At 33.1% G+C, this 25,369-nt stretch overlaps 3 protein-coding genes, 1 long non-coding RNA gene and 1 pseudogene across 5 annotated transcripts; 2 read left to right on the forward strand and 3 right to left on the reverse strand.

Annotated features, from left to right (window-relative positions):
- The first annotated feature begins 5,886 nt into the window (after positions 1-5,886).
- On the forward strand, positions 5,887-8,521 carry LOC146942328 (serine/threonine-protein kinase RIPK-like). The gene is made up of 5 exons (XM_085756301.1): positions 5,887-6,838; positions 7,059-7,194; positions 7,300-7,436; positions 7,520-7,646; positions 7,811-8,521. Exons 1-5 carry the CDS (start codon positions 6,446-6,448, stop codon positions 8,170-8,172), a joined length of 1,155 nt encoding a protein of 384 aa, XP_085612427.1. The 5' UTR covers positions 5,887-6,445; the 3' UTR covers positions 8,173-8,521.
- Positions 8,522-11,290: 2,769 nt separating this feature from the next.
- On the reverse strand, positions 11,291-12,004 carry LOC146942329 (copper transporter 5.1-like). Its single transcript, XM_085756302.1, has one exon. It carries the CDS (start codon positions 11,873-11,875, stop codon positions 11,444-11,446), a length of 432 nt encoding a protein of 143 aa, XP_085612428.1. The 5' UTR covers positions 11,876-12,004; the 3' UTR covers positions 11,291-11,443.
- A 1,640-nt stretch (positions 12,005-13,644) lies between these two features.
- LOC146942330 (uncharacterized) lies at positions 13,645-16,468 on the reverse strand (annotated as a pseudogene). Its single transcript, XR_015030043.1, has 5 exons — positions 16,259-16,468; positions 15,645-16,176; positions 15,111-15,278; positions 14,473-14,871; positions 13,645-14,384 (listed from the first exon to the last, which is right to left on the reverse strand). The product of XR_015030043.1 is annotated as an uncharacterized LOC146942330 (transcript).
- On the reverse strand, positions 14,968-18,551 carry LOC146942331 (uncharacterized). Its single transcript, XM_085756303.1, has 3 exons — positions 18,265-18,551; positions 17,838-17,893; positions 14,968-17,721 (listed from the first exon to the last, which is right to left on the reverse strand). The coding sequence occupies exons 1-3, from the start codon at positions 18,400-18,402 to the stop codon at positions 17,685-17,687; spliced, it is 231 nt and encodes a 76-aa protein (XP_085612429.1). The 5' UTR covers positions 18,403-18,551; the 3' UTR covers positions 14,968-17,684.
- Positions 18,552-20,500: 1,949 nt separating this feature from the next.
- LOC146942332 (uncharacterized) lies at positions 20,501-22,948 on the forward strand. The gene is made up of 4 exons (XR_015032653.1): positions 20,501-21,134; positions 21,404-21,548; positions 22,319-22,490; positions 22,583-22,948. It is a non-coding gene; the product is annotated as an uncharacterized LOC146942332 (long non-coding RNA).
- The last annotated feature ends 2,421 nt before the right edge of the window (positions 22,949-25,369 follow it).

Raw genomic sequence — 25,369 nt, forward strand, 5'->3', positions numbered from 1 at the left:
CATTATTACTGGTCTTAATTATTAGTTATCATATTTCTTTTAATTTCTTCTTATAGATGAAAATTCCACATCTATATATTCAACAGTATATATCATGAAAATGTTTTTTTTACATGAAATGTGACCGAAGAATGCAAAGCATGGAAAAATTTATGATGTTTATAAGTTGATTGTAATAAGTTATTACTAATAACTCTTGAGTTATTGGTGGCCTTGAAAGCGTTCAAAAGCGAAATTAATTAGACGGTATTGAAGGTTGGTGGATTGGTATACCCAGTATTGTTGCAAGTTGCAACACAACGGCGGTAGGTGGGGTTTAGCATGGGAATGGAGAATTGTTTCCCACCATGGGAAAGTTTTTTTTAACGATCAGATTAAAGAGGAACACAATTTTTATGATAGTCTGTCCACACCATATCATCCAAGAGCATCCTCTCTACTTTGCAATATGTTTTGACTCTTATGATTGATAAAAACGCCAACAGCAGGAATAATTTTTCTTTGCTCTCTTATGAACTCTATTTAATATTGGTAGTAATAATTTATAAAAGAGTAATGATATTTTGACATCCATTTGATGACAACTTTGTTGACAACCTTGTTTTTCTCACTTCTTATTGGTCAAAAACAATGGAGAGAGAAAAAGGAAGAGAGAGGATAACAACATCATATGAGTATGAGAGAGAAAGTTGTCCAAAAGTTGTCAAAAAATGGTTGTCAAAATATCATTTCTCTTTATAAAAAAAGCAAATTGATGGAGCTCAATCTCGTCTCCTCCTCCGTCAAACCTTCTCTTATCAAGACACAAAAATGTCAAACCCTCTTGTACTTTCTTGTGTTCAATTGGTCTATTGCACAAGAACCCAGCAATATAACTACTCCAATCACATAAGCCGCTTCAGATCTAGATCTGGTCCACGCAAGCTCACAATGATTCAAGAGTCAAATTTTTTGAATAAAACTCTGTATTAACCTTCATCAATGGAGATTCGATTGGCAGTTTAGCAATACTTCTTAAATTCAATATCCTTCAACCTTTTTTTTGTACGGAAGCTTCAACTTTTTCTCGTCGCATTTGGGTTTTAGAGAAATGGGTTAATGTGTCAAATCTCATTAGCTCTTACATTGTTGGCTGAACATCATGAGTAGACAAATGGAAAATCCCATTCTTTCAAATTTCAGTACTGGTTGGAAGTTTGAAACAACATATATCCATTTTCTCAAGTTTTTGGGTTATGTTTGAATGTCAAACCCAGAATATGATGAATTCTAAGAATCCTAGTTTAATCTAATTGAGTTTTCTATTTTAATTAAAAATATAATTTTTCAGAATATTAAAATTCATGTAAGTTCTCATATAAATGTCACAGTGATGCAGCACCGGTGCCGCGCCAGAAAGAGGCGGTGGAGCAAGGAGGGAGATGGGTTTGTAGAGGATGGGTGTTAGATTTGATACCGAAGGACTATCATAAAAATTGTGTTCCTCTTTAATCTGATCGTTAAAAAAAAAACTTTCCCATGGTGGGAAACAACTTTCCATTCCCATGCTAAATGCCACCCGAGGGGTAAGTGCGCGACTCAGTGCGAAAATCCTTTACCAAGCCCCGGTCCCCTATATATGCACCTATTTAGCACACATGCAGGCCTCAACATAATTAGGATCTAGGTGCTTTGGATAAATAAAAATGAGTTAGGATTCTCTTCATTTATAATCTTCTTTATTTCTTTTATTTAAAAGGATAAAAATACAAAGAAGTTTGAAGAAAATATAAAATAATACTCTCTATTTTTTGTGTTTATCTCTCTCCAAAATGCATACTCTATTTATTTAGACAAATAGAGAGAAACCTTTCTCAATAAAAACATACTCATTTTGTCCCCTTTTACAACAACGTTTAATAAAAATCGTGAGTATTACGGAAAATTGTTGAACTAATAATTTTTTATATATAGATGTATTCAATGTTACTTTTAATATTTTTCTCTCTACAATGCACCTTGCTTAATCTCTTTCTCCTTCATCTTCTTAGCCCAATCAAACCCAACAACTTACTATTCCCTTTTGAGAAATCAATTAAAACAAAGAAAAGGTTAAAATAAAAAAATCAAAATATTTTTTTTTCCTTTCCTTTCAATATTCTTAACCCAACACGTAGACTCAATATTCATCTTTAACCTTTTTTCTTCCTCTTCATTGTTCTTCACCACAAATTCAAAAAATTCATCCTTACAAATATATGATTTTCACTTTTCAACGTTGTACCTTACAAGAGATTCCACCTACTTTCTTCAAAAAAAAAAAGAGATTCCACCCACTACTAAGTACTAATAGGGGTGGAAATAGGCTAGGCCGGGCCGGGCTTTGTAAGGCCTAAGCTTGACCTACTTCAAAAATTATAGGCCTGAGCCTGGCCTATTACCTGTCATAGGCTCATTTTCGAGGTCTGGTCTGGCCTATTTAAAGGCCCGATGAAGCCTGAAAGCCTATTTAAAAACCTATTTTACACCAAAGTCTAGCAACACATGTAAGCCTACTACTAAATAGGCCAAAATTTACGAAGGCCTAAAGCACATGAATCTATCTGCAACTAAATAATGAAATCTTATGAAGGTATAATCACAACAATATATGTGCTACTAAATAACTAATCTTATGAAGGCTTGAGTTTATGAGAAAAAAAACTTCAACGATATTAATAATGGAAGATATATTATACATAAAAAGCTTAATAGGCCAGCCCGACGGGCTTAATAGGCTTTTTTGTAAGCCTTAGCCTGATCTATTTAATTAAATAGGCTTTATAAAAAGCTTGAGCCTGACCTTGTTAGTAAACGAGCTGGGCCGAGCTAGACTTTAAATAGGCTAGGCCATAGGCCCCTGTCGGACGGCCTAGCCTGTTCCCACTCCTAAGTACTAATACCCTCAAGACATCATATAATCTAGATAAAGGATTCATCAAATCAAAATACCCTTACTTTTTCCAATTCTTCAGCCGCTAATTCCTTCATTTCCTTACACATTGGCATCACCTACACCATGTGAATATATAAAATGCAAACACACCATGCTCACACCTGATTTCCTTAATATAAGCAACAATAAGAATTCATCCTATTTTAGTAGTTTTGAATAATAAAAATATAAAAATACACCAAAAAAATACTAAAAATTATAATTGCTTTATTAGAGATTTTTTGGGAATATGAAAAATAAAATAAAAATGAAAAATGGGTCTAAATGTTAGAATTTTAGATTTTGAGGGGCATAATCTCCTAATAAGTCCCTTCTATGGAAGTCTTATTCCTTGATTTTTTTTCTAATTTTATTGGCAAGTTTTGGAGCAATCGATCAAATAGCCTTAAAACCAGATTTTCGATTAGGACACGGTGGACAAACAACTAACAACGACCTAAAACAAAAAGATGATGTTAGGATGGTTCTTAAACCAACTAGTTTTGTCACAAGAAAACTCAGAATTTGTGCTGATATAATTTAGATTTTATAATATGAACTTCTTTTTTCCCTTGAATTCTTGGCACAAGAGAGATATAGGGGTAGTTTGGATTTTATAATCCAAAAAGAAAAAAACAAGAAATGTGTCCTACTGTTTAAGTTGTTCGGATTATAAAATTTGAATTACTTATTGGTTATGATTTTATAATTTGAATTGGGGAAAATTCATTTTTCCAGCCAAAAAATAGGGAAATAACTATTTTTCGGATTATATGATCTAAAAATCCCTGAACATTTTCAGAAAAAAAAGTAGAATTTGTGAGAAATATATGTGCTGAGAAAAGTAATAGTCAATGAAAAATATCTCACATGTGGTGTTGCCGGGGTTAAGGAAGTTCAAGGAAATTTGTAGATTTTAAACTCTCATATTTTTTTTGATTGATGAGATTTACATAGATTTTACTCATGGAGATACTCACATAGATCCCACATAAAATAAACAAACAACAAGAATTTTACACAATAATAAAGTAAATATTGAAAAGAGTATTAAAAAGAGAGTGTTACTAGCACCCATCGCTCCTTAATATTGGTAGCAAAATAGTAGATTTTAAAGTTCACATATCTTATGATTGGCATGTTCCAAACTTCCAACTAATTATTATCCAATCATCGAACTCCGGTTTAGTTACGTACCATCACTCCCTTACTTCCATTTGCCATACCATAACATACGCTTTAATTTCTTGCGTACTTCGGTAGCGCAACTTTTGGGTAGTTACGTTAGTTAAGGACTGTTTTCAGAGAGCCAATGTTTGGTTTCAACTCTTAACATCACTGTTGACCCCTAAAAATAATCTCTCAACGTCATCACCTACTACAAGCCCTAAATATCTCATTACGTTGATAACGACATCTATATCTATATAGACTGAATTAGCACGTTAAATATTCTTATAGGTTGATGGAGGCGTTCAAATTTGGTCACGTTTTAAGAGTTTTATCTGCTGATTTCGTTATTAATTAGTACTTCTTGCAATTCAAGTATAATTTTTGTTTTACACGAAAATTAAAATATTTTTGGAAGATAAAACTTATCCAGATAATACATTTTACAATTATTGCAAGTTTTTTTTTTTTATCAAATTCAATTCTTGCAAGATTGGACTTTATTAACGAAATCACCATTTTCAGTGTTTTCTTTTTATCTTAAAAATATTAAACATACATTATGATATCACTTAAATTGATTTTTTAATTAATGAACTCAGATTATTAACACGTTTCATACATTCGTATGGGGAATTCATATTTTATGATGTGTCATTCTTATAATGTGGTCATTTTTTCAATCTCTCAAACTCAACTTTGTACCTAAGCTCTGGCTGCTGGTCACTTTATTTTTTATTTTTATTTTAAAATCTAATGTACCTTTCAAACATGCAAGTACTGAAATTTGCATTATTGAAAGTTAAAACTTTTTTGTCTTATTTTAAACACTTGGAAATATAATAAATTTGAACTGTCAAAGAATGATGCAAAAATTAGCTTAATTAACGACAATTTGTGTATAATTTTGGCATATTTTCCATAAGGGATGGATCAAAGTGGTTGATGGTTAGATTGATTTGTTCACCCTTTCTCTTTGACCTTAGTGGAGGTTATCTTTCCTTTTCTTTATCTCTTTTTTCTCCTCTTCTCGATAATTTTAATACATCTAATTAGCCTTATAAGTCCTTGGCTGTAGTTATAGATTGCCTCTTTAATATTATGAATAAATATCTAAATTGGTCATGAAAATTGTAGGACGGTATCTAGTTCCTCACAATACCAATATTCCATAATATTTTTTGGAATCGCAAAATATTAATCAAATTTGTCCATCCTATGTTATTTTAAGGGACTAAAATGACATTAAGTTGATAATATTAACGATGAATTTAAAACAGAGTAAATAATGTCATTCGTACATATAATAACCGTTTCAGATAGAGGGACATACTTAGTTAACATTTTGCAATTTTCATGATCATTTTAAATTACTGATAATATTAAAGACTACGCCTACAATTTTAAGGATTAACTTGAGTATTTACTAGTAATATTATTCCTTAACCAAAATTCAAATGTACATTGGATATCTCATTGTCAGAATTTAATAAATACTACAAATTTCCTAGTCCCACCCAAAGAAAAGATGAGAGCAATTCCATTTGTAGAAGCTATCCTCAATAATCAATTAATCACATTATAATTAATTAATTTTGAAAACAGGAGCTTGATTGTCGTGATGCATTGTTTGATATTGACATGTTAACAAAAGCAATCCAGAAGAGCATGACCTACCAATAACGGGGAAATATCAATTGAATGACCAAAGAAAACCCTCTGAGGGTGCATCAAAAAAGATTCGATAATGGGCTTGTTGGTTTAGCACTTAGCAAAAAAAAATTCAAATTCTCCCATTTTCCTGAAAATGTTAATCAACCTCTAAACACAATTAAGTGGACGACTAAGGAAAATTAACAATATAGATACATGTTAATTTGTTTCTAAGGGGTTGGGGGGAAATGCTGTGTAGAATAACATTGAAGTCAACAGGTAGGCAGGTTACTTGACCTCTAATTAATTGAAAATGTGACAACAATTATAGTAGTTACTATATTATAAAAATAATGTGACAAGAAAAAAATTTGTATCAATATTCATGCATGTATACATACAGTGTCAAATGGAATGTGGCCTTAGTGTTATTATATATACGTATATTCAAAAGGTCTAGAAGTCAAGGAATCTTCGCATAAGTATTTTTCTAAGGGTAGTTAGGATTAGAAGAATGTACGTACCATGAATTCCTAATCTTTCACTTATTTATTTTAATTATTGTCATCAATTATGTCATCTTGTATGTTGTTGGCTTTATAATACACTATAGGTTTAAGAGATAAAATTAAGGTGTTTTTATTTTGTAGCATTATTAAACATAGATAGATGAGTTCTAAAAAGATTACATGGAAGTCTATTGTCTTGATCTTAGGTTGTTACAAGACAAAATACTCATTAGAAGAACCAGAAAAAAAGGTTTTAAAACAAGGTTCTTTCCAAAGGGTAAGCCTATCTGATATAAGCATTTCTAGCTCTACTACTCAAGCTATTGAGGATCTTTCCATTTCACTAGCTGGTTCAAAGCTTTACACATTTACACTAGAAGAGCTAAGAGAAGCAACACATAATTTTTCAAGGAGTAATTTGCTAGGTGAAGGTGGTTTTGGACCTGTGTATAAGGGTTTTGTTGATGATAAACTCAGACATGGTTTGAAGGCTCAATCTATTGCTGTGAAACGACTCAACTTGGATGGCTCACAAGGTCACAGGGAGTGGCTGGTTAGTTTTCTAAAAGTTTTTAATTTTGATATACGGTTTTTGTTAATGGTTTTGCACTATCAACAAATCACAATCAATTATATGTGACTTTAGAAGTTGTTATGATTAAATTCAAATGTTTTTAATTATCTAACAATTATGATTGATTCATCGACAGTGTAACAAATCTTTGCATTGATAGTATCTGATTATAGCGTGTGGTACATTTTTTCATTTATAGGCAGAGATTATATTTCTTGGACAGCTTAGACATCCACATCTTGTCAAGCTAATTGGATACTGCTGTGAGGAGGAGCAGAGGCTTTTGGTGTATGAATACATGACAAGAGGGAGCTTGGAGAATCAATTGTTCAGAAGTATGTTGCATTTACTTTATTTTTATCAATACTATATTATATACATATATTAATCATGATGCTTTAAGGTCTGATTTCATATTTTCTTTGTTGTGATTCAAGCAGGATACTCTGCTACATTACCATGGTCAACCAGAATGAAAATTGCATTAGGTGCAGCTAAGGGACTAGCTTTCCTTCATGAAGCAGATAAACCTGTAATCTATAGGGATTTCAAAACTTCAAATATATTACTGGACTCGGTATGTTCATTCATTTGATCAATGATAATGTTGCATCTGCTGCTAGCCTACATCAAGTAATTTTTTTTCTTCCCTAAATTCAGGATTACACAGCTAAACTATCTGACCTTGGATTAGCTAAAGATGGTCCTGAAGGAGAAGAAACACATGTGACAACAACATGCATAATGGGAACAAAAGGCTATGCTGCTCCTGAGTATATCATGTCAGGTATTGACATTTTACCATATAGGTTCCATTTGGATAAACAACTTAAGCACTTATAGCATAAGCGCTTATGTATAAGCTGTTTTTATATAAAATAAAGTCAAATTTTATGGTACAAACTCAGCAGAAATCATTAACTTAGTTAATTAATTGCCTTCAATTTTCAGGTCACCTTTCTACCAAGAGTGATGTTTATAGCTATGGAGTAGTGTTGTTGGAATTGCTTACAGGAAAGAGGGTAGTGGATAAAAGCAGATCAAATAGGGAGAGAAACCTAGTGGAATGGGCTAGACCTATTTTGAGAGATCAAAGAAAGCTTCCTCATATCATAGACCCAAGATTAGAGGGACAGTTTCCTATTAAAGGAGCATTGAAGGTTGCTGCATTGACTTATAAATGTTTGAGCCACCATCCTAATCCAAGGCCTAATATGAGTGATGTGGTAAAATCTTTGGAATCACTTCAGGACTTTGATGATGTGTTCATAGGACCATTTGTGTATGTGGCTGTTAGTGAAAGTAGCCAATGAGATAATGACATGTGGCATGAAAGAGTCCTACAGGATGACTACTGAGGAAAAGATTGCCAATTTGTCATCCTGCTTTGGTCTTAGTCTTACTAAGCACAAAAAAAAAAAAAAAAAATTAGATTTTGCATATATGGTAATTCCATATTCAATAGCAAAGTAGATAAGATGTTTTTGTTATTTTTAGTTTCTAAGAGATATAGCTTTTTTAATCATGAAGCTGAATGTAACTAATTACTAGGTGCATGATTGAGGTGAGCATATCCAAAATTTGTGTAAGAAATTAAATTAAAATGGATGATGCTCTATACTCTAAATATAAGTGAAAATTCACATAATTTTTATCCCTGTATATAATGTTCGTTTTGATTTCTGCATCAATCTAATAGCTATAAACTTTCAACTGTGTCCTGTTATTTGTTATCTCCATAATATTGTAAGCTTAGTACGAGTTATTCAATGTATTAGTACCAAATTGAAATGACTATCATGTAAATAGACCGAAAATTCAAAATATAATAATTTTTAATTGTATATATCATACTACTTTATTTGTACAAAAATCATTTTTTTAATGCAAAATATTGGAAGTTTCTGTAATATTTTGGTATGCAGTCAATGGTTTCTAATTCATTAGAGTAGGCCATCAGCTATTTAACAACTCTTGACTAGCCATTCTTCAAAGTTAAATACGTAGGTTTTGGTGGGAAAAACAGCTGAATTTAACAGTTGGTAAAAATCAATACAACACATCTGTTTACAGACTGCTAAAAAGTCAATTTTGTGCACTTTTTTATAGTATATGGAGTTGTGTTGGTAAAAATTCATAACTTTCTTGGGGCATATGGAGTTGATCTAAGAGTTTATGAATATTAGCAAGAGAGTGGGTGAAAAACTGACAAAGGTCCTTGCAATTTTCCTGCATACAGATATAGTATATTTTGTTTTTTTTGGATATAGTATGTTTTGTTTAACAGAACAGTCTGATTTTCAATTTTTTTTACGTCCTCTAAAGAAATTTTTATGCAGGTATTGCATTTTGTAATATTATGTGTCAAGGTTCAACTTTATACAATGGATTTACATACTTTCAGTTGAAGCAATACCCATGCTGAATAATGAAATCCGTGTACGTATCCACCTATATATCGCTGATCATTTTTTTCAAAGAAAAATACGAATTTATTTAGACCTTTTTTACACCTAAACTTGTCTTCTTTCTTTAGAATTTTAAATGGCAGTTGGTATGTCAGACCAAATATTATGTCCCAGATACAGTGGATGACATAAGGGCAGTTCATACATACTTTTTAAATTTTACCATATACAGGATAACAGGAAGGTTTGTATGATATGCATACTACTAACCTTTTAGAATGTGTTTTCTAATTTTCATAGCAAAATTTCTATCTATTGTTAAAACAGTTGCTTTTGGTGAAACTTTGTGACTTTTGTCTAATCTGCATTCCTAATTGAATACTAATAATGTACAAGTAATTTTCTGTTTTATCATATTGCAGGCTCTGAAGCAATGAGAATGGTATCCACTGATTCTAACCGGATGATAACCTTTTGGCACTGTTAATCTGTTAGTAGTAGTATTTGTGATTTTATTTAGCATGGCAGTAAGTTATTTTTTGTTTCACTTCTTGATTTTGGAATGACTTCACTTATGGTATGACTCAGTGATCACAATTACTCTTTTCTTGGCAAATCCCAGTTCTCAATTCCTATTTCTCAACTCAAGATGGTTTGCACTTTAAATTCCTTGGCAATCTAACCACTAAAGCTGTATAAGCTTACAAGTTAATTAACTTAGTCGAAGTATTATTATAACCGGGATGACATGCAATAGCAGATAAAAGATACTCATCCACGATACATGACCTAATATGGTCATCCACCAGAGAACGCGCCATATAAGCTTACAAGTTAATTAATAACACTATAGAAGCTTCCCGGATTGCTTTGGCATTCTGGAATCTGGAACATTTATTTAATTTAACCAACATCACCCGTACAGTCGTCCATCATAATCTCCATAGTGAGTGAAAGCACCCTCCTATATGTTGAATTTCACATGATAATAGTTTCCTCAATCAAACCATCTTTGATGCTATTATTGAGAAATACAGCAGAATCTTCATCCTCTTAAAATTTCAAATACACATTAAGCAAAGAAGTAAAATAATAGACTAAAATCACATCGCAAATTTACCTTGAAAAGCCTCTCAATCAATGTAAGAGGGAAATCCACATAATCTAATACGCCAAGATATCTCTACAATAACAAGTTGATGCAAAGACAAGATGATCTCTATCAACTCTCACTACAAGTGGGATGATATACAATATCTCTCAACTATGACAAAAACAGACTCTCTTTACTCTCAAAAAGAATTGATAGTAGTCTCTTACTATCATTTTTGTCTTGAATGGAAATTATCTACCTTATCACAAGTCCTGCTATTTACAGAAGAGCAATGTGACATTGAATGTAGACACTTCATGAGATAGTGGATAGTTAATGCTGATCTGATCACACTTATAAGAACAACAGTGTTTGAAGTTAAGACGAACGTCTACACTAAACGCATGAAATGAACTGCTAATATTATTTAATTTCTTACATTACCACTATCTATGTAGTTAGTTTCCTCTACTGTCGTCAAATTCCATTCCAACCTATAAATACTATTTGGCATAGCTCTAGTAAGAATATCCTTGTATCTGTCGTGTAAATCTGGAAGCTCAAGGTCTATGTGAGTATTGTTCAATTGGTATAAAACATTGCAATTTGCAGGGCTGAGTTCGACTATGAATTCCAACTTATTGAAATTCTGACCACAAGACTAACTAAATGTCAAATATTGGCATAATCGTTCTCGTTTTTTTTCTTTTCTTAACCTTTTGAACTAGAAGGTTAGTTGAATGTGGAGCATTTTCATTTTCCAAACACTTTGCAGATAGCTCCTTAACAATTTTTAGCTCAGGAGGCAGTAGCTAGAAAGTTAATAATAGATCCAAATCAAGATCATTTCTCATACAATCATATTTAACTTACCCCCAAATCAAACATCCCAAACAAACAAGCTTAAAATTAAGAATTGCCATGCTATCATAACAATAATAATTTCTTGATAATAATAATAATTAGTTAATTACAAATAACTGCATAAACTTACATAGCATAAACCAAACAGATCTAAAGTTCCCATATGCAACAGACCTTAGGAATAATAATAATACAAATTAACAAACCGATTAGCAATAATCAAGCACAAGCGCAAGAACTATCAACAACAACAGAGTCTTCACCGTCACTCCTAAACAACAAATAACCAACAGCAAGACCAACAACAATAGCAATAAACACGCCACCGTTATACGACATAACAGACAACATCAAGAAATACCCGATCGCCGAGCTCAATCCAAACAGAACAGCTCCGGCGACTCTCACGCCTAATTTAGCTCCACTTCCGGCGAACGTCCGTCGTAGTAGAGGAGCTTCGATCGCCGCCGGAAACGGCTTCTCGGAGGCTAACAGCTTGAGACGAATTCGGCGATTTTCAAGAAATTGGTAGAAAATGGAAACGATGAGACAGGCGAGTAGACTCAGTGCATAACTCGTCCATGAATCGGTTTTCCATGAATCGAAAAGGAGTGTCACTTTTTTGCTCCAATAGAAAGTCATGTGCATCATCTTCGCTGAATTTTCTTTTTCTTTCTGAACTTCAAGGTAGTATTTTTTTGTTGCACAAAACAATGAACGATGATGCTTCTATTTATTGTTCTTCTATGGATTCTTCTGTTCTTGTCATTTTTGTGTGTTGCTTCTTATGTACGCTGTTTTTATTCTAAAAACTAGTAAAAAACCCGTGCTGACGCACGGGTACCCGTCGGGGTGGATGATTTATACAGGAAAAACTTGAATATATGGTATTTTGTAATTATTAATTTTGAAAATTATAGTTTAGATAATAATGATTTATACATTTTTTTTAAAAGATATGATATTCCTGTATAAACATTGTATTGTATTTTAAAATATTTGATATAAAGTGTATGTATATATTTGATTGATACATTATATTGTATAAAAAAATATTTTTGATCAAGATTGTATAAAAAATATGATATTTGATTCTCTAAAAAAAAAAAATATGATATTTGAGACAATAGTTAAAATACAATTTATGATAGAGTTGTTGGTGTAAAAAATAGGGGTGAGAATAAGAACATTGTAATGGGCTTTGTAGTACTGGTGCAGCCCAATATCACACACTTATATTTGACCCGGTTTTTGTGTTTAAATAGCCAAGTGCAGTAAAAAAAATTAGCTACTTTGTTGTTGTGGTTTTTTGAGAATGTCTTCTTTCAAAAAATGTTGCAGGAATCTTTTCTTTAATACAGTGTTAACAGGTGACATTGTGGTTTGTAACATTGGCCAACCACAATGTCACAAGTGTCTTTCTTTTTTTTTTCTTTCAATATATTTTTTTATTTCTTTGTACACTTGTGACATTGTGGTTGACCAATGTCATCAATATCACTAACCACAATGTCACCCAAGTATTTCCGGGGTTAATATATTCGTGTGTAGGAGTGTTAAGATTCTCCACTTATTTGGAATTGATGTCCGTCATTTTGCATGTGTAACTTTTTGAATTTCATAGATTTCATATTAAAATAAATTACAACTATAAGTATATATAGTGGTAATATATGGAGAACAGAGCATATATTTAGTAAGTATATATCCAAAGTTGTTATAAGTTTAATTAAGCCATATTTTATATTCTTTATTAAGTTCAAGTGTGTTATATCGTAAATCAGTTATTAGTGTCTCATTAGACTGGGAGCTACTGAAGAATCTATTCAGTACTGCAGCCTGTGTCTTATTCTTCAAGTTTTGGCATATGCATAAAGTTAGATTCATTTATTGATTTGATCTACCAAGTAGCTTTATTCAACTCAATACATTAGTGTACATCACATTATTTTTTGCGTGACCCAACAAACACATGCATCAAGTACTGTAGCTAATTGTGGTAAGAAGAAAAAAGCTTTCATACAAAGAGGTTCTGAGTTCAAAAGAGCAGGATGAAGAAGAAGAAAGCTGCAGATCATGGAATTTGAAAGGTATTATTTACATGCATAATGTTCTACAACAGATTTGGTATGTTAGATGCATATAATTCTGAAATATTTGATGAAATTGTTTAAATATGACAGTGTTTGATTCCTTAGATTTCACTGAATGGTATGAAATCAATTACCAGTAAGGTATGTTTTCCTAAAAATGTTGAAGTGATTGTGTGAAAAACTTTGCTGATAATTATATATGTAATCCAAAAAGTAAATATAATTAAGCAAAACATCATAAGTTGAGAATATTGCCTGAGATTAGCAGCTTACAGATGTACATATCAGGATCCATAAAACAAAAAAATAAAGTTCAGATCTTAAACTTTGATAAGCTGGCAGTTAAAAAAAAAAATCCTCAGTTGGAGATTAGAGAGCAAACTGTTGAGGATATTATACTGCTGACCTGTAATGAGAATATAAGAAGAATGAATCACATGCTATAAGAACTGAATATAGAGTTTAATAATTAGCATGTTGATAATTATTATAGCACTTGTTACACATTTGAAAGACTTCTTTATAGACCACATTTGTTGTGCTATCTTTTGGTAATTCCTTTTCATCATGAATCAATATTTTGATTCCCTTCTTGCTTGTAACTCTTGAGATTGCCACATATATTTGCCCATGACTAAATACATCTTTTGGTAGATATAGCCAACCCAATCAAGAGATTGACTTTGTGATTTGTTTATTGTCATTGCATAAGAAACAACAATTGAAAATTGTCTCCTACATAATTTGAATGGCCATGGAGATTGAGAAGGTGACATATCCATCCGTGGAATGTGAATGATATTACCATGATGTTTTTCACCCATAATCTTAGCTTCAAGGACATGATTGGCCAACTTGGTTACAATTAATCTGGTTCCATTGCATAACCCTTCAGACTGATCTATATTTCTTAGTAGCATAATTGGAGTTCCCACTTTTAAGATGATTTGGAAGTCCAGATGTAAGCAGTTTACTAAGAAATTTGGGTGTTAACACATCAACAATGTTGTTATCATTGATTTCTGATCTATCAATATGGTTAGCACTATAATAGATTCTTTCATCACCTACATATAAAGGAAGAGCATGAATATTATTTATCAATCATTTATAATGCATATTTTAAATATCTAATTGTGAATATATGATTTGTACCTGGCATTAGTCCGAGAACATAGTCATTGATTTGATCAACGACTTCGATCGTTGATGCCAATATTGCCCTACACTTCAAACATTCATAAGATCTGTAATTTTCCAAAAGGTTTGGATATGTACTCTGCACAATTGCAAGAATGGGATCCTCATATTCAGTTATTAACATTTCTTTTGGAATAGGTATTTCGGCAAATCCATCATTTGGCTCACATACCTTGCCCTCCCCAACCTTAAGTAACCACTTAGAAAACTCTTCAATCTCTGAATTTTGTTTTGAGTTTGAACCATGTTTCAATCTCGTGTTTTTGGTCAATATTAGAACTTCACAGTGATCCCAAATGTATGAAGCATTTATTGAGGCATGCACAATATCTGACCTATTACCTCTAGGTATAACTGGAAGTATCTACCTTAGCATGGACGTTATTCTCATCTAACATTGCCTTTAAGTTATACACTATTTGTGCATCAATGTTTTTGTTGTCCTTGTAATTATGGAAATAGTAAAAAATTAACCATATACTCAAATATTTAAAATATAATCCATCAATACATAATGTCAAATGTAATGCGCAATGCAGTGAAACAATTTAATAAAATATAACAAAAGTGTTGTAAACATTACTTGAAAGTACTCATCCTGTTTGAGACTTCATTTTCTGTGTCATAAATATACAATTGTGCAAATTTAGGACGTTGTCCAGCTAATGGTAACATGCTTCCAATTCTGTGGCAGATTTGTCCTTGAAGTCTTAAAGTTGGTGGACCTCTGCCATTGTTGTAGCTTTTATCAAGTTCCATACCTGGAGAAGTAAATGAGAACATAGCATTGTATGTTCTAGTATTTGCCTGAAATTTTTTGCTATCCTTGCTCTGGTTATCAAATAAGAGATGTTGAAGCAGAGGTGGAGGTTGATCTAATAAAGGAAGTTGAACTTTTCCACTGCACAAACATATATGGAATTTAGGTTGTGTAGAGTTCTTTGACTTCTCTTTCCTTTCTTGATACCACATTAATGCTCCACATAGCTGACACTCCTAATTAGGATCACCTATATCTCCATAAACTGTACATTTTAAAGAATATATAACATAATGAGTATGAATTGTAACCTGTACTATTAATATTAATTACATGTTGTAGTCAAAAGAAATTCAAATATATTTACCCTGCAAAAATTGGTTATCTTCAGCTTCTACTACATCTTCATCAGAGCTTGATTCGGAGTCTGTATGATCAGTATGCTCAGAATCATCATCAGATTCCGAATCTTCTTCCAAGTTATCATGGTTATTATTTTCTGGTAAATTGATTGGCATTGTAGCAAAATATTCAGCATCAGTTGTAATATTTCTGTGTTTAGTTCTCACATGATTGCTTGAAGAAGTATTTGCTCTAGTTTGGAGAGGTGATGAATCACTGTTTGATACAGATTTTGATGTAGAACCAATGTGTGATGTTTGATATCTTCTCTTTTTGTTGACATCATTGATTTCAGAATGAGATACATCAGCATTGCGCTTTAATGCAGCTTTTGATGATTGAGGATCAGGTTGGATAGTTTCCGCAAACCTGTCAAGAAGATTAACACCAGATACACATCTTCTTTCCCTCTGATTAGTTGGTTTTGGAATAGAATACAAATCATCAAACTGTGTATGATTTTGAACATTAGACTGAGAAGTGGCTGGTCTGTAAGTCTGTGTGGTAGGTTGTGTTATATGACAGCATTGTGTAAAAACAGATAGAGGTGTTGTTAGTATCTCTGTTTGATGACTGCACTCTTCTCTTAACAGGTTTATCCTTTGATGTACTTGCAAAACAGTCAGCAGTGCGTTTTATTCCAACTTGAGGAGTTCTACCTTCAACAGGTTTGACAGTCTCAGATAATTTGTTGTGAATATTGTAGGCAGGTGTAATTTGACTTTGAAATATAGTAGGCGGTTGAAGATTAGTTTTCAAATTTAAATGATGGTATTGAATATGCAACATTAGCCTGAGAAGTAATACCAGCATTAGATTGATGAGTAGGTTTAGTATTAAGGGTAGAATAGGTAATATTTGAAAGTGGTCTTGAGGTAGTAGCAGTTTTTGAGAATGCAACATTGGATTTAGAGTTTAAACCAGTTGTAGATTGATGGGTAGGTTTTATATTAAGTGAGGGAGAGGTAATATTTGAAAGTGGTCTTGAGGTAGCAGGCCTTTTTGACAATGCAATATTGTCTTGAGAAGTGAAACCTGCATTAGATTGTTGGCTAGGTTTACTATTTAAGGTAGCAGATTGTTGGCTAGGCCTTTTTGACAATGTAATATTTTGATGACATTTTTAGACTTAACCTGATAGCATTTGGTTGTGATCCAGCTATATATAAAGCTGGAACCTGATATCTATAGCTGAAATGAACTATAAATTACTATCAATTAATTCAAAATCAAAGATATGTCATGGTTATACTTATATACATTGGAAGGTTATTAGATATCAACAATAAGCCAATGGAATTGTTTGACATATTTGCTAGCTATATACGATGCGTACAGGTTTGGATAATAATTCAAAAGATTAGAAAAAACCAAACTTATGGAAAACAACATTAATATGAAACATGTCATATTTTCCATGTTTCTACATGTCTTTGGACAATTCAGTTATTCTCCATGTTTTGTTAAAGATCAATTTTATTAGGTTATCAAAACCCTTATCACCATTTGGAAGATAGTGAAGTCTGATACAGTGTATTATAATTCAAGATATTCATTATGTTGTTATGTTAACCAAGGATGTTATCATAGTTATACATGCATTAGAGAAAGAGACAATATTATCAGCATGAATATGAAAGATATTAAGAGAGATTGTACCATAACAAACCATCATCATAGCAGAATAACTAAACACACAAGTCATTAATAGATAAACGATGTCTATATTCACTTCGAAATAGGTTGGTAGGGCAGGCTAGTAATTTGAAACATTGGTGATGTTCACGTATGGAACACAATTATATAGTTTTTGATATATAAAAAAACCATAGGAGTCAAGACATGTATGCAGTTAGTTTGATTAATTATATACCTGGAAATGTGGGAATTTAGTAGCGATAACTTCAGCAAAGGCAATTCCCTCTTTAAAACAAATGACAGATGCTGATTTCCATCTAGGCTGCCACTTAACTTTAAAAACCAGTCTTTTCAGCAATGGTATCCATCAACATAGGATATTCCAAACGATTGGTAATTCCAGCCTAACATAAAATGATAAAACTTCAACACAAAAACTAACTAACCAACAGATGTATAGGATTTATATACGAATAAATGAGACTAAATCAGCAAATAAACTTCTGTCACCAGATCATACCTCAAATCTTTCAAAGTGAAGTTAACCTGCAGCCTTTTCCCAGTTCCTTCATTAAGCTGACAGAAACCCATATCAACTACAACTCCAATAACATATTTGAACAAAATATGAAGAAATTAACCCATATTTTATATAATTTGTGAACTATAGCACTCTTAGAATGTTGACTTACGAACTAAAAGATCAGTTCGCCATTTCCCAGTAATGATCTCAACAAAAGGCTTGAATTTCAATCCAACATTAGTGATATCATGCTGATTAACATCAATAGCAGTAGTCCCTCCAATCCATATCAACTTAAACTTATGATCAGATGCCTTGAACATCAGATCATTGTTCAAGACTTGAAAGTTACTCAGAGTGTAAGTATTGTTCTCTTCTAGTACTTTGTCATAGGTTACTCAGACATTACTGATAATCCCCTTACCTTTTTGTCAACAATAACCAATTCCAAATGCTCCTTTCCATCTTTAACAACAGTCCATTTGTCTTTCACTTTCACAGCTAGTTTCCAGAAATCTTTCTTATCGGTAATGTCACCAATAAATTCAAATGGTCTCTCCATTTTTGCAGCTGAATAAAACAGAAAAGAAAAACTGTCAAAAACACATAAAGTGGGTGATTAAGCACAAAAACTGGTTAGTACAAAGATTAAAAAATGGACCATTAATATGATAAAGTGAAATGGTGAGTGGTTAAAAACAAAAACATAAATTACAATGAAAAAGACATGGATAACACAAAATATAACTTTAATGTCTGTTAATAGAGATTTACAAATAAAGAACCATAAACAAAATAAGGACCTGTCCTGATAAAAGTCCATCAAACCAGCAAGACAAGTTAAAAAAGTTCAAGTTTCTGTCATTAAAAAACAATTATACTTTGAAAGTATAAACTTGAAAAAAAAAAGACATTTTTATCATAAATTTGTAACACACCTAAAGATTGTGGAAAATAAAAGACATTTTTATCATAAGTTCGTAACACACAAGAAGGGAAACCCATTTCAAAGAAAATCCTAATGTAAATCATGATTTTGATCACAACTTCATTATAACTTTAAATGGGTTTGTATTTAAACTTCAGTAACCAATAAACAAAACAAATGGAGGGAAACCCATTTAAAAGTAATACCTAATGTAAATCATGATTTTGGTCACAACTTCAGTAACCAAAAACACAATTTTGGTTCACAAATTAATGTTTTTGCAAGAGTTAACCATAAAAAAATATGAACTTTTAAAAGATTTGAACTTTTCACATTTAACATAGAACTTTAGGTCAAAAACATGTGTTTGATATAAAACACAAATATGAAAACGGAAACATACATTTAAAAGAATAAAGGAGAAGGACGAATCTTACCACATAAATGCAGTTTTTGCTATGTTCTTGAGATGAGTTAGAGAGAAGTTCAAGTTTGAAATAACCTAATGTATCAAGAGAGATAGTAGAGATATGTTATAGTAAGAGTATTGAGAAGTGTGAAGTATAGATTGGAAAGGTCTTCTGACATTAGATATTTTTTACAAAAGGGTACTTTTCACTTTTTTGTCAACCGAACAGTGTAGTAGTGTAGTTAGATTGGGATGACAATGAAATTGGGTAAGAGAAAACAAAGAAACTAATTGGAAACCAGTACTTACATGACATCATTACTGTTAGATGATGTAATTTAGTTACAAAAAACATTATTTAGACTCCTTTTACCCTTAAGTAGGAGACGTGGCTGATTTGTAAGCAAGGGTAAAACTTGGTTTTCCACAGCATAGTCTTTTCTTATATTAAGAGAGATACTCTCCGGTACTTTTCCCAAAATACCCCGCAATTCCACCTTCCTCCCGGTTTTGGTTTGCCTCGTGTTCACATTTTTCCAAGGTTATCTACGGAATTTCGAAAATAAAACGAATTGGTAGTACTACCGGATCTTGGAACTTGCGTGGTACTTGTACAACATCATGTGTAGTACTGTACTGGCAGTAATTTTAGAGGAAACTTTTTCCGAATTTTTCTGTTTGTGTTTTTGTTATTTGAAAATTCGAGTTTATAACTTTGATAGTTTAAATAAATAATAAATTCGTTAATTACCTAAGAATTACCTAAGAATAAAATCGTAGTAACTAATAAACTATTCTTAGGTAAAGATGAATAAAATCGTAGTAATTATGTCCTATAAGTGTAGCTCAGTTGGTACGCTACCAGAGATAATTTGTGCAGGGGTTGGGGTTAGAACCCCGGAATCCTCACTTCTCCACATTGTCATATTAAATTCACTTAAGGAATTTTGTTTTATGAAGGAAAAAAAAATTAAACCCCTCAAACCACTTAAGGTGAAATGCAACATAAATAAAAACATGAAAAGTTAAATTGATTGATAAAATAGAGCCACAGACTAATTACAATCTAAGAATGAAAGATGTGAGCTTGAAGCATCATCCAAATAATCCTAACTCTAAATCACTTAGAACTAACACTCATGCTCATCTGTGGAAAATATGAGATTAATTGAGAACTCTAGTGCTGCTAAAGATATAGGAAGTGAGAACTCTAGGAAATAAACGCAACGTGATAACCTTCTATTTTGTCGGTCATCAAGAACATCATAAGAACATTTACCACAAAATTATAAAGTTTTTAAACTAGGGAAGAATTAATTATCTTTTATATCTAATCCTAGCTGACATCCAAACCCTAATTCCAACCCTAAACCTAAATTTTTTGGCTCCAATCAATTTCAGCCGTTAGATCATTGTAATTAGGGGAGGTTAGCACATCAGCCGTTGATCAAATCTCACTCCTTAAAAATTGATACACAGCGCATAGGAAACAAAAGAGCTCCTGATAACAAAACACAACACACGCGTTTTCTCTTTCCCAAAACAAGCACGCGTTTCTTCTTCTTGCTCTCTCTCTCTCTCTCGCTATGTTCTTTCACTGTTCCGATCTCTTCCTGCACCCTGGTCCTCTCAATCTCCAATTCCATCATCTCCATCGTTCTTCCACCTACCCGGTCTGGTGACCGTCGTCCTCCTCCACCCCGGTCCTTTCAATCTTCGCTCTGATCCTCTCCTTCGTCCTCCCACCCACCATATCTGATGACATGCTCCGATCCTCCTCCACCACAGATTTGTCGACGACGACGATGGCTTCCGGCGGTGGCGGCGACTGTCATGGCAGACACAGTGAGAGAGGACTATTCTTTCCATCTTCATTGTTCCCTTTCCATCTCTCTCATCCAATCTTCTTCCTTCAATTAGCCAGCAAGCAATTGAGCCAAAGGAACCAATGTGTTTGGTAATCATCTTCTCTCTTTTGTGTAATTGATGTTCAATTTACTTCATCCAATTTTATTACTTTAGTAAATGTTGCATATAAGTTATACAAATTATTTATAGTATACAGTTTTGCATAATATGATACATGGATTATGGTTAATTGGTGTTTATATTTGGTTTTAGGGACTAAAATTTAGGACGTCCTAAAAAGTTGGCCTTTTGGTTGTTTAATTTGCATATATGCATATAATATTGGCTCTCTGTTTTTTTAATCGTTTAATGTTGCAGGTGTTTGAAATAAATGATTATTTGCTATATGACTGAATTTCATTGAGACAATAATAGATGGAAAGTTTCCAGCTAGATTATGATTTGGTTCTGGAATAGGTTCGCTTATTCCAGGGATTTTCTGCAAATCGTGCTCTGACCCCAGGTATTTTCTGTAGAGTTTAGATGAATTCCAAAATTTTAGTGTTTCTTTTAGTTCTGCATGTTGGTTGATTGAAAACCAAATCACTGTGTTTCTGAAAAAGTTTCATGTAATCATGTTTCATATGTGATAATGATAGATATCAGTATAATCAAATTTGATTCTAAATATGAGCTTTAATTTGGCAACTATATGGTGTATAAACAAAATAGAGCAATTGGGTTTTTAGGTACTGCAACTTTGAACCAATCAATCTGCTTGATTTGTCGTTGTTAATTTTTGTATTGCAAAGTTTTTAGCTTTGATAAAAATAGTTGAAGAACTAAACGGGGCTGTGAATTTCTGTTTTATATAATTTCTAGCATGAGATGATGTGTTTTTTCAGCGTGTTTGTTCATGATGTTTAACTCTGTATTTCAAATTTTTTTTTGTTACTTATGGTGGTTGTTTTGGTTTTTGTTCTAATCATGGCAAATTTGAGTTTGGTGTTTCAAAGTGAGCTTAAAAATCTATAAAAAGAGGCTGTGAGACCAAAACAATTCACTTGCTTTTTGAATTTTCTTAGAGTTTGGTGTTCTATGTTAAAAAAATTTAAAACCACTACCATATGATGAAGTCAAGTGTTGTTTGACAGGAAGATATCTTTGTAATCGAAGACGTCTTTCTTGATGCCACTGTGTTTATTGTTATGTTAGATTACTATCATATCCTATGATTGATTATTTCCCTATATTTTTTGTAGTTAAATCTGCAATCTGTTTCTTGATGTGCAGAACGAGCAAAATGATGATTACCCATCAGAATTTCAGTCATTCTTAGATAAGCAATGGTTGTGTTGAAGTTGGTGATGGTAATATAATAAATAATTGGCGTTGCTTTTCTGTGAAAAGGACTACTGATGACTCTGCTGCCATCCAGCATTTCATAGCTATGCATAATAGAAAGGTACATTTACCTAATTCTTTCCATCTGCTATATTTTAGATCTTTAGTTTTAGCAGAAATCTAATTTTATTAATTTTAAACATTTAATTCCAGCTTTTAAGAAGAGACTGACTGGCATGAACGTCGTAACTAATTTAGCTAATGAAGAACACTTACTGGTAAAGACATTTATAGGAGTAATTTGAAAGATGGTTGCCATATCATGGTTGGTGCACCTGTTGTTGGGAGCAATGAGACACTGTATTTCAGAATTGTTTGCTATTAGGGGTTTTTGTGGTGCTTAAGAACAGAAGTAATTTGAGGTTGATGGTGCATGCCTGCCTAGCTTTATATAATTTTCATGTTATCCTATATTTTTCTGGAGTGTTGCTGTAGTGGCACCTCTTTTATGAATATTTTTATGTACTTTTCTGATTAAGGAATGATCATTTGGACTTATATATCCAGTGTTGTTGCTTATTTTCAGTTTTCCAGATTGATTAGTATGCAATTGTGTTGTTTTGTTATAATTCATAATTAATTTGTGGGATCCCCTAATATGGACCCCAAAAATAAGGGTCCATCTGTGGACCTGTGCAGTTTACCTCCTATAACCGGTTACCCTCCATTTAGTTTCAAATTTCTTAAATCAGAAAAGGTCAAAATTATTAGCTTCCATAGAAATATGCAGGATCAACACATGGATATAACAACTGAATCCAACTCAATAGATCTATATGCAGAAGATCTTCCATCCTCATCTTCCTTTTTTAATTTAGCCTGAAATGATTCTTAGTGATGGAAGTTAGAAAAGGTAAAACCTTCTCAGCTTAGCTACCATTGCAAATTTGCAGAAACAACATAATGGGGATAGAGAAACCAAATTCAACCTCAATAGATATAAAGAAACAACATAATGGGGATAGAGAAACCAAATTCAACCTCAATAGATATAACTATGCAGAAACAACATAATGGGGGTAGAACAACCATCACCAAAGTTAATTTTTTTTGGGATACCATCGCCAGAGCTTGAGTAACAATATCGAACATGAAAAGTGAAAAATATGTAAAATTGAAGATCTTCAACCATAGACATGAAAAAGTACAATGACTTCTGCTGTTAATTCTTGTAGACTTAAACGCTAATTTCCACTTATGTTCATGAGAAAAAAACCAAATCAATGGTATTAAGGCTCTGTATACCCATTCTCCTCCACACCATGAATCCTCATTAACAATCAACATTGTTGTTCTCGTGACTACTTTAGAATGAACCGGATAAGATTGGTATCTAGTAAATTACACAATTTTTTTTTATAACAAAAATAATTATTAAATAATTAGAGAATGACTGGTTGTAGTAGGTAAAATGCAAGGGTTCACCAATGGACCTTTATTTTTGTGGTCCATATTAGGGGCTCCCTTAATTCGTCACTCATTTAAAAACTCTAAAATTTATTGGTGATTCTTCTTTCATTTTTTTAAGAGAGTCGTGGTTGTTCTTATGATATTATAAACTTGCTAGCAAAATGTGATCGATTAAGTCCACTTAATCTGACCTCTCTATACGCTTCCTTTTCTCCTTCGTTTTTTGTTCCCTCCATCCAAATCCAGCCGCGCTCAAGATGTAAATCATGGCAGCGGTGGTGCGACGAGACTTCGTCTCCGCACCACCTTCTTCATCCCCTCGTGTTCACTGTTTTCACACCAGTCTGGCTCTGTTTGTTGCTCCGTTTTTGCGTCCGTTTCTTTCCGGTTCCATGTCCAGCTTCAGTGGTGGTCCGATCTGGTTCAGATCTAGTTGGAGGAGGTGAGGTGGCCATGGTTTAGGTGGTATCCGGTGGTGTGAGGCTTTGGGTGGTGGTGGTGGTGTTCTGTCTTGGGTTCCATTTGGAGGCTTTTTTGTGAGGTGGTGGTGGTGTTACGTGGTGGAGGGTTTCTCGCTGGTGGATTTGTAGTGGTGGTGGTGGTGGGTGGTGGTGGGAGGAAGCTGTTATATGGCGGTGTTGGTGGGTGGTGCAGTTTGAGTTCCGGCGGCTGCATGGGTGTTTCCATTTGGAATGAAGTTGGTGACGGGGTGTTATGTGGTGGTGACCGACGTGTGGTGTGGAGGGGGTGGTATGGCGCAGATATGTGTGGTCCGATTTCGGCGGCGACATCTTTTTCATCTGCGATTAATCCTCCTTCAACAAACTCCCGGATTGTTTGTCGTTGTAAGGATCGTGGTGGTTGTTCGCGCCGGTGATAGGGCCAAACCGCAAGTGCACGGCTTATCGAAGTAATAGTAGTAAGTAGAGTTATCGTTCCGCTAGGGAGTTGTTCAACTTAATTAACTTTTAGTGTATGATTAGAGGAGAGAAAGTTAATGAAAGAGAGTTTGATTGCTGAAGGTAAAAACAATAATAATAAAGGGCCTTAGGATCATTGGTTCATCATAATGACTAATCCTTCACTAGACAAAACCTAAACATCTAATTTCATGATTTACACACTAATTTCTAAAGACCGGTTTCCCTTAGCCCCTCACCTTTCCGATGAAAGTCCGGTGAGAGTTTACTTCTAGCAACCAAGCCTATTTCACTGACATGATTACTAGAAGATGCATAGAGGATTGAAACTACTCTTTGTCTCAATAGTTGCAAAGACTATTTCACTGTTTTGCAACTATTGTCTAGATTCACTTGTTCCAACATCAAGACTCCGCTCTCGCTTTATGAATTGATGTTTGGGATGATGGATTAACGATTATCAAACCCTCCGCTTTCGCTTCCACAGTTTGATAATTGTTAATCCACGTTAAGACGGTGAATCTAGATTAGAAATTAGGGTTACATAGAAATTAGGGTTTAGACATGTTTTGTTTAGGATTGAGTCATTAGACTCCCCAATAATCCTAAG

Source organism: Medicago sativa, chromosome 3, assembly GCF_051527215.1.
Source record: "Medicago sativa cultivar Bolivia chromosome 3, Bolivia_mono, whole genome shotgun sequence".
Lineage (NCBI taxonomy): Eukaryota > Viridiplantae > Streptophyta > Magnoliopsida > Fabales > Fabaceae > Medicago > Medicago sativa.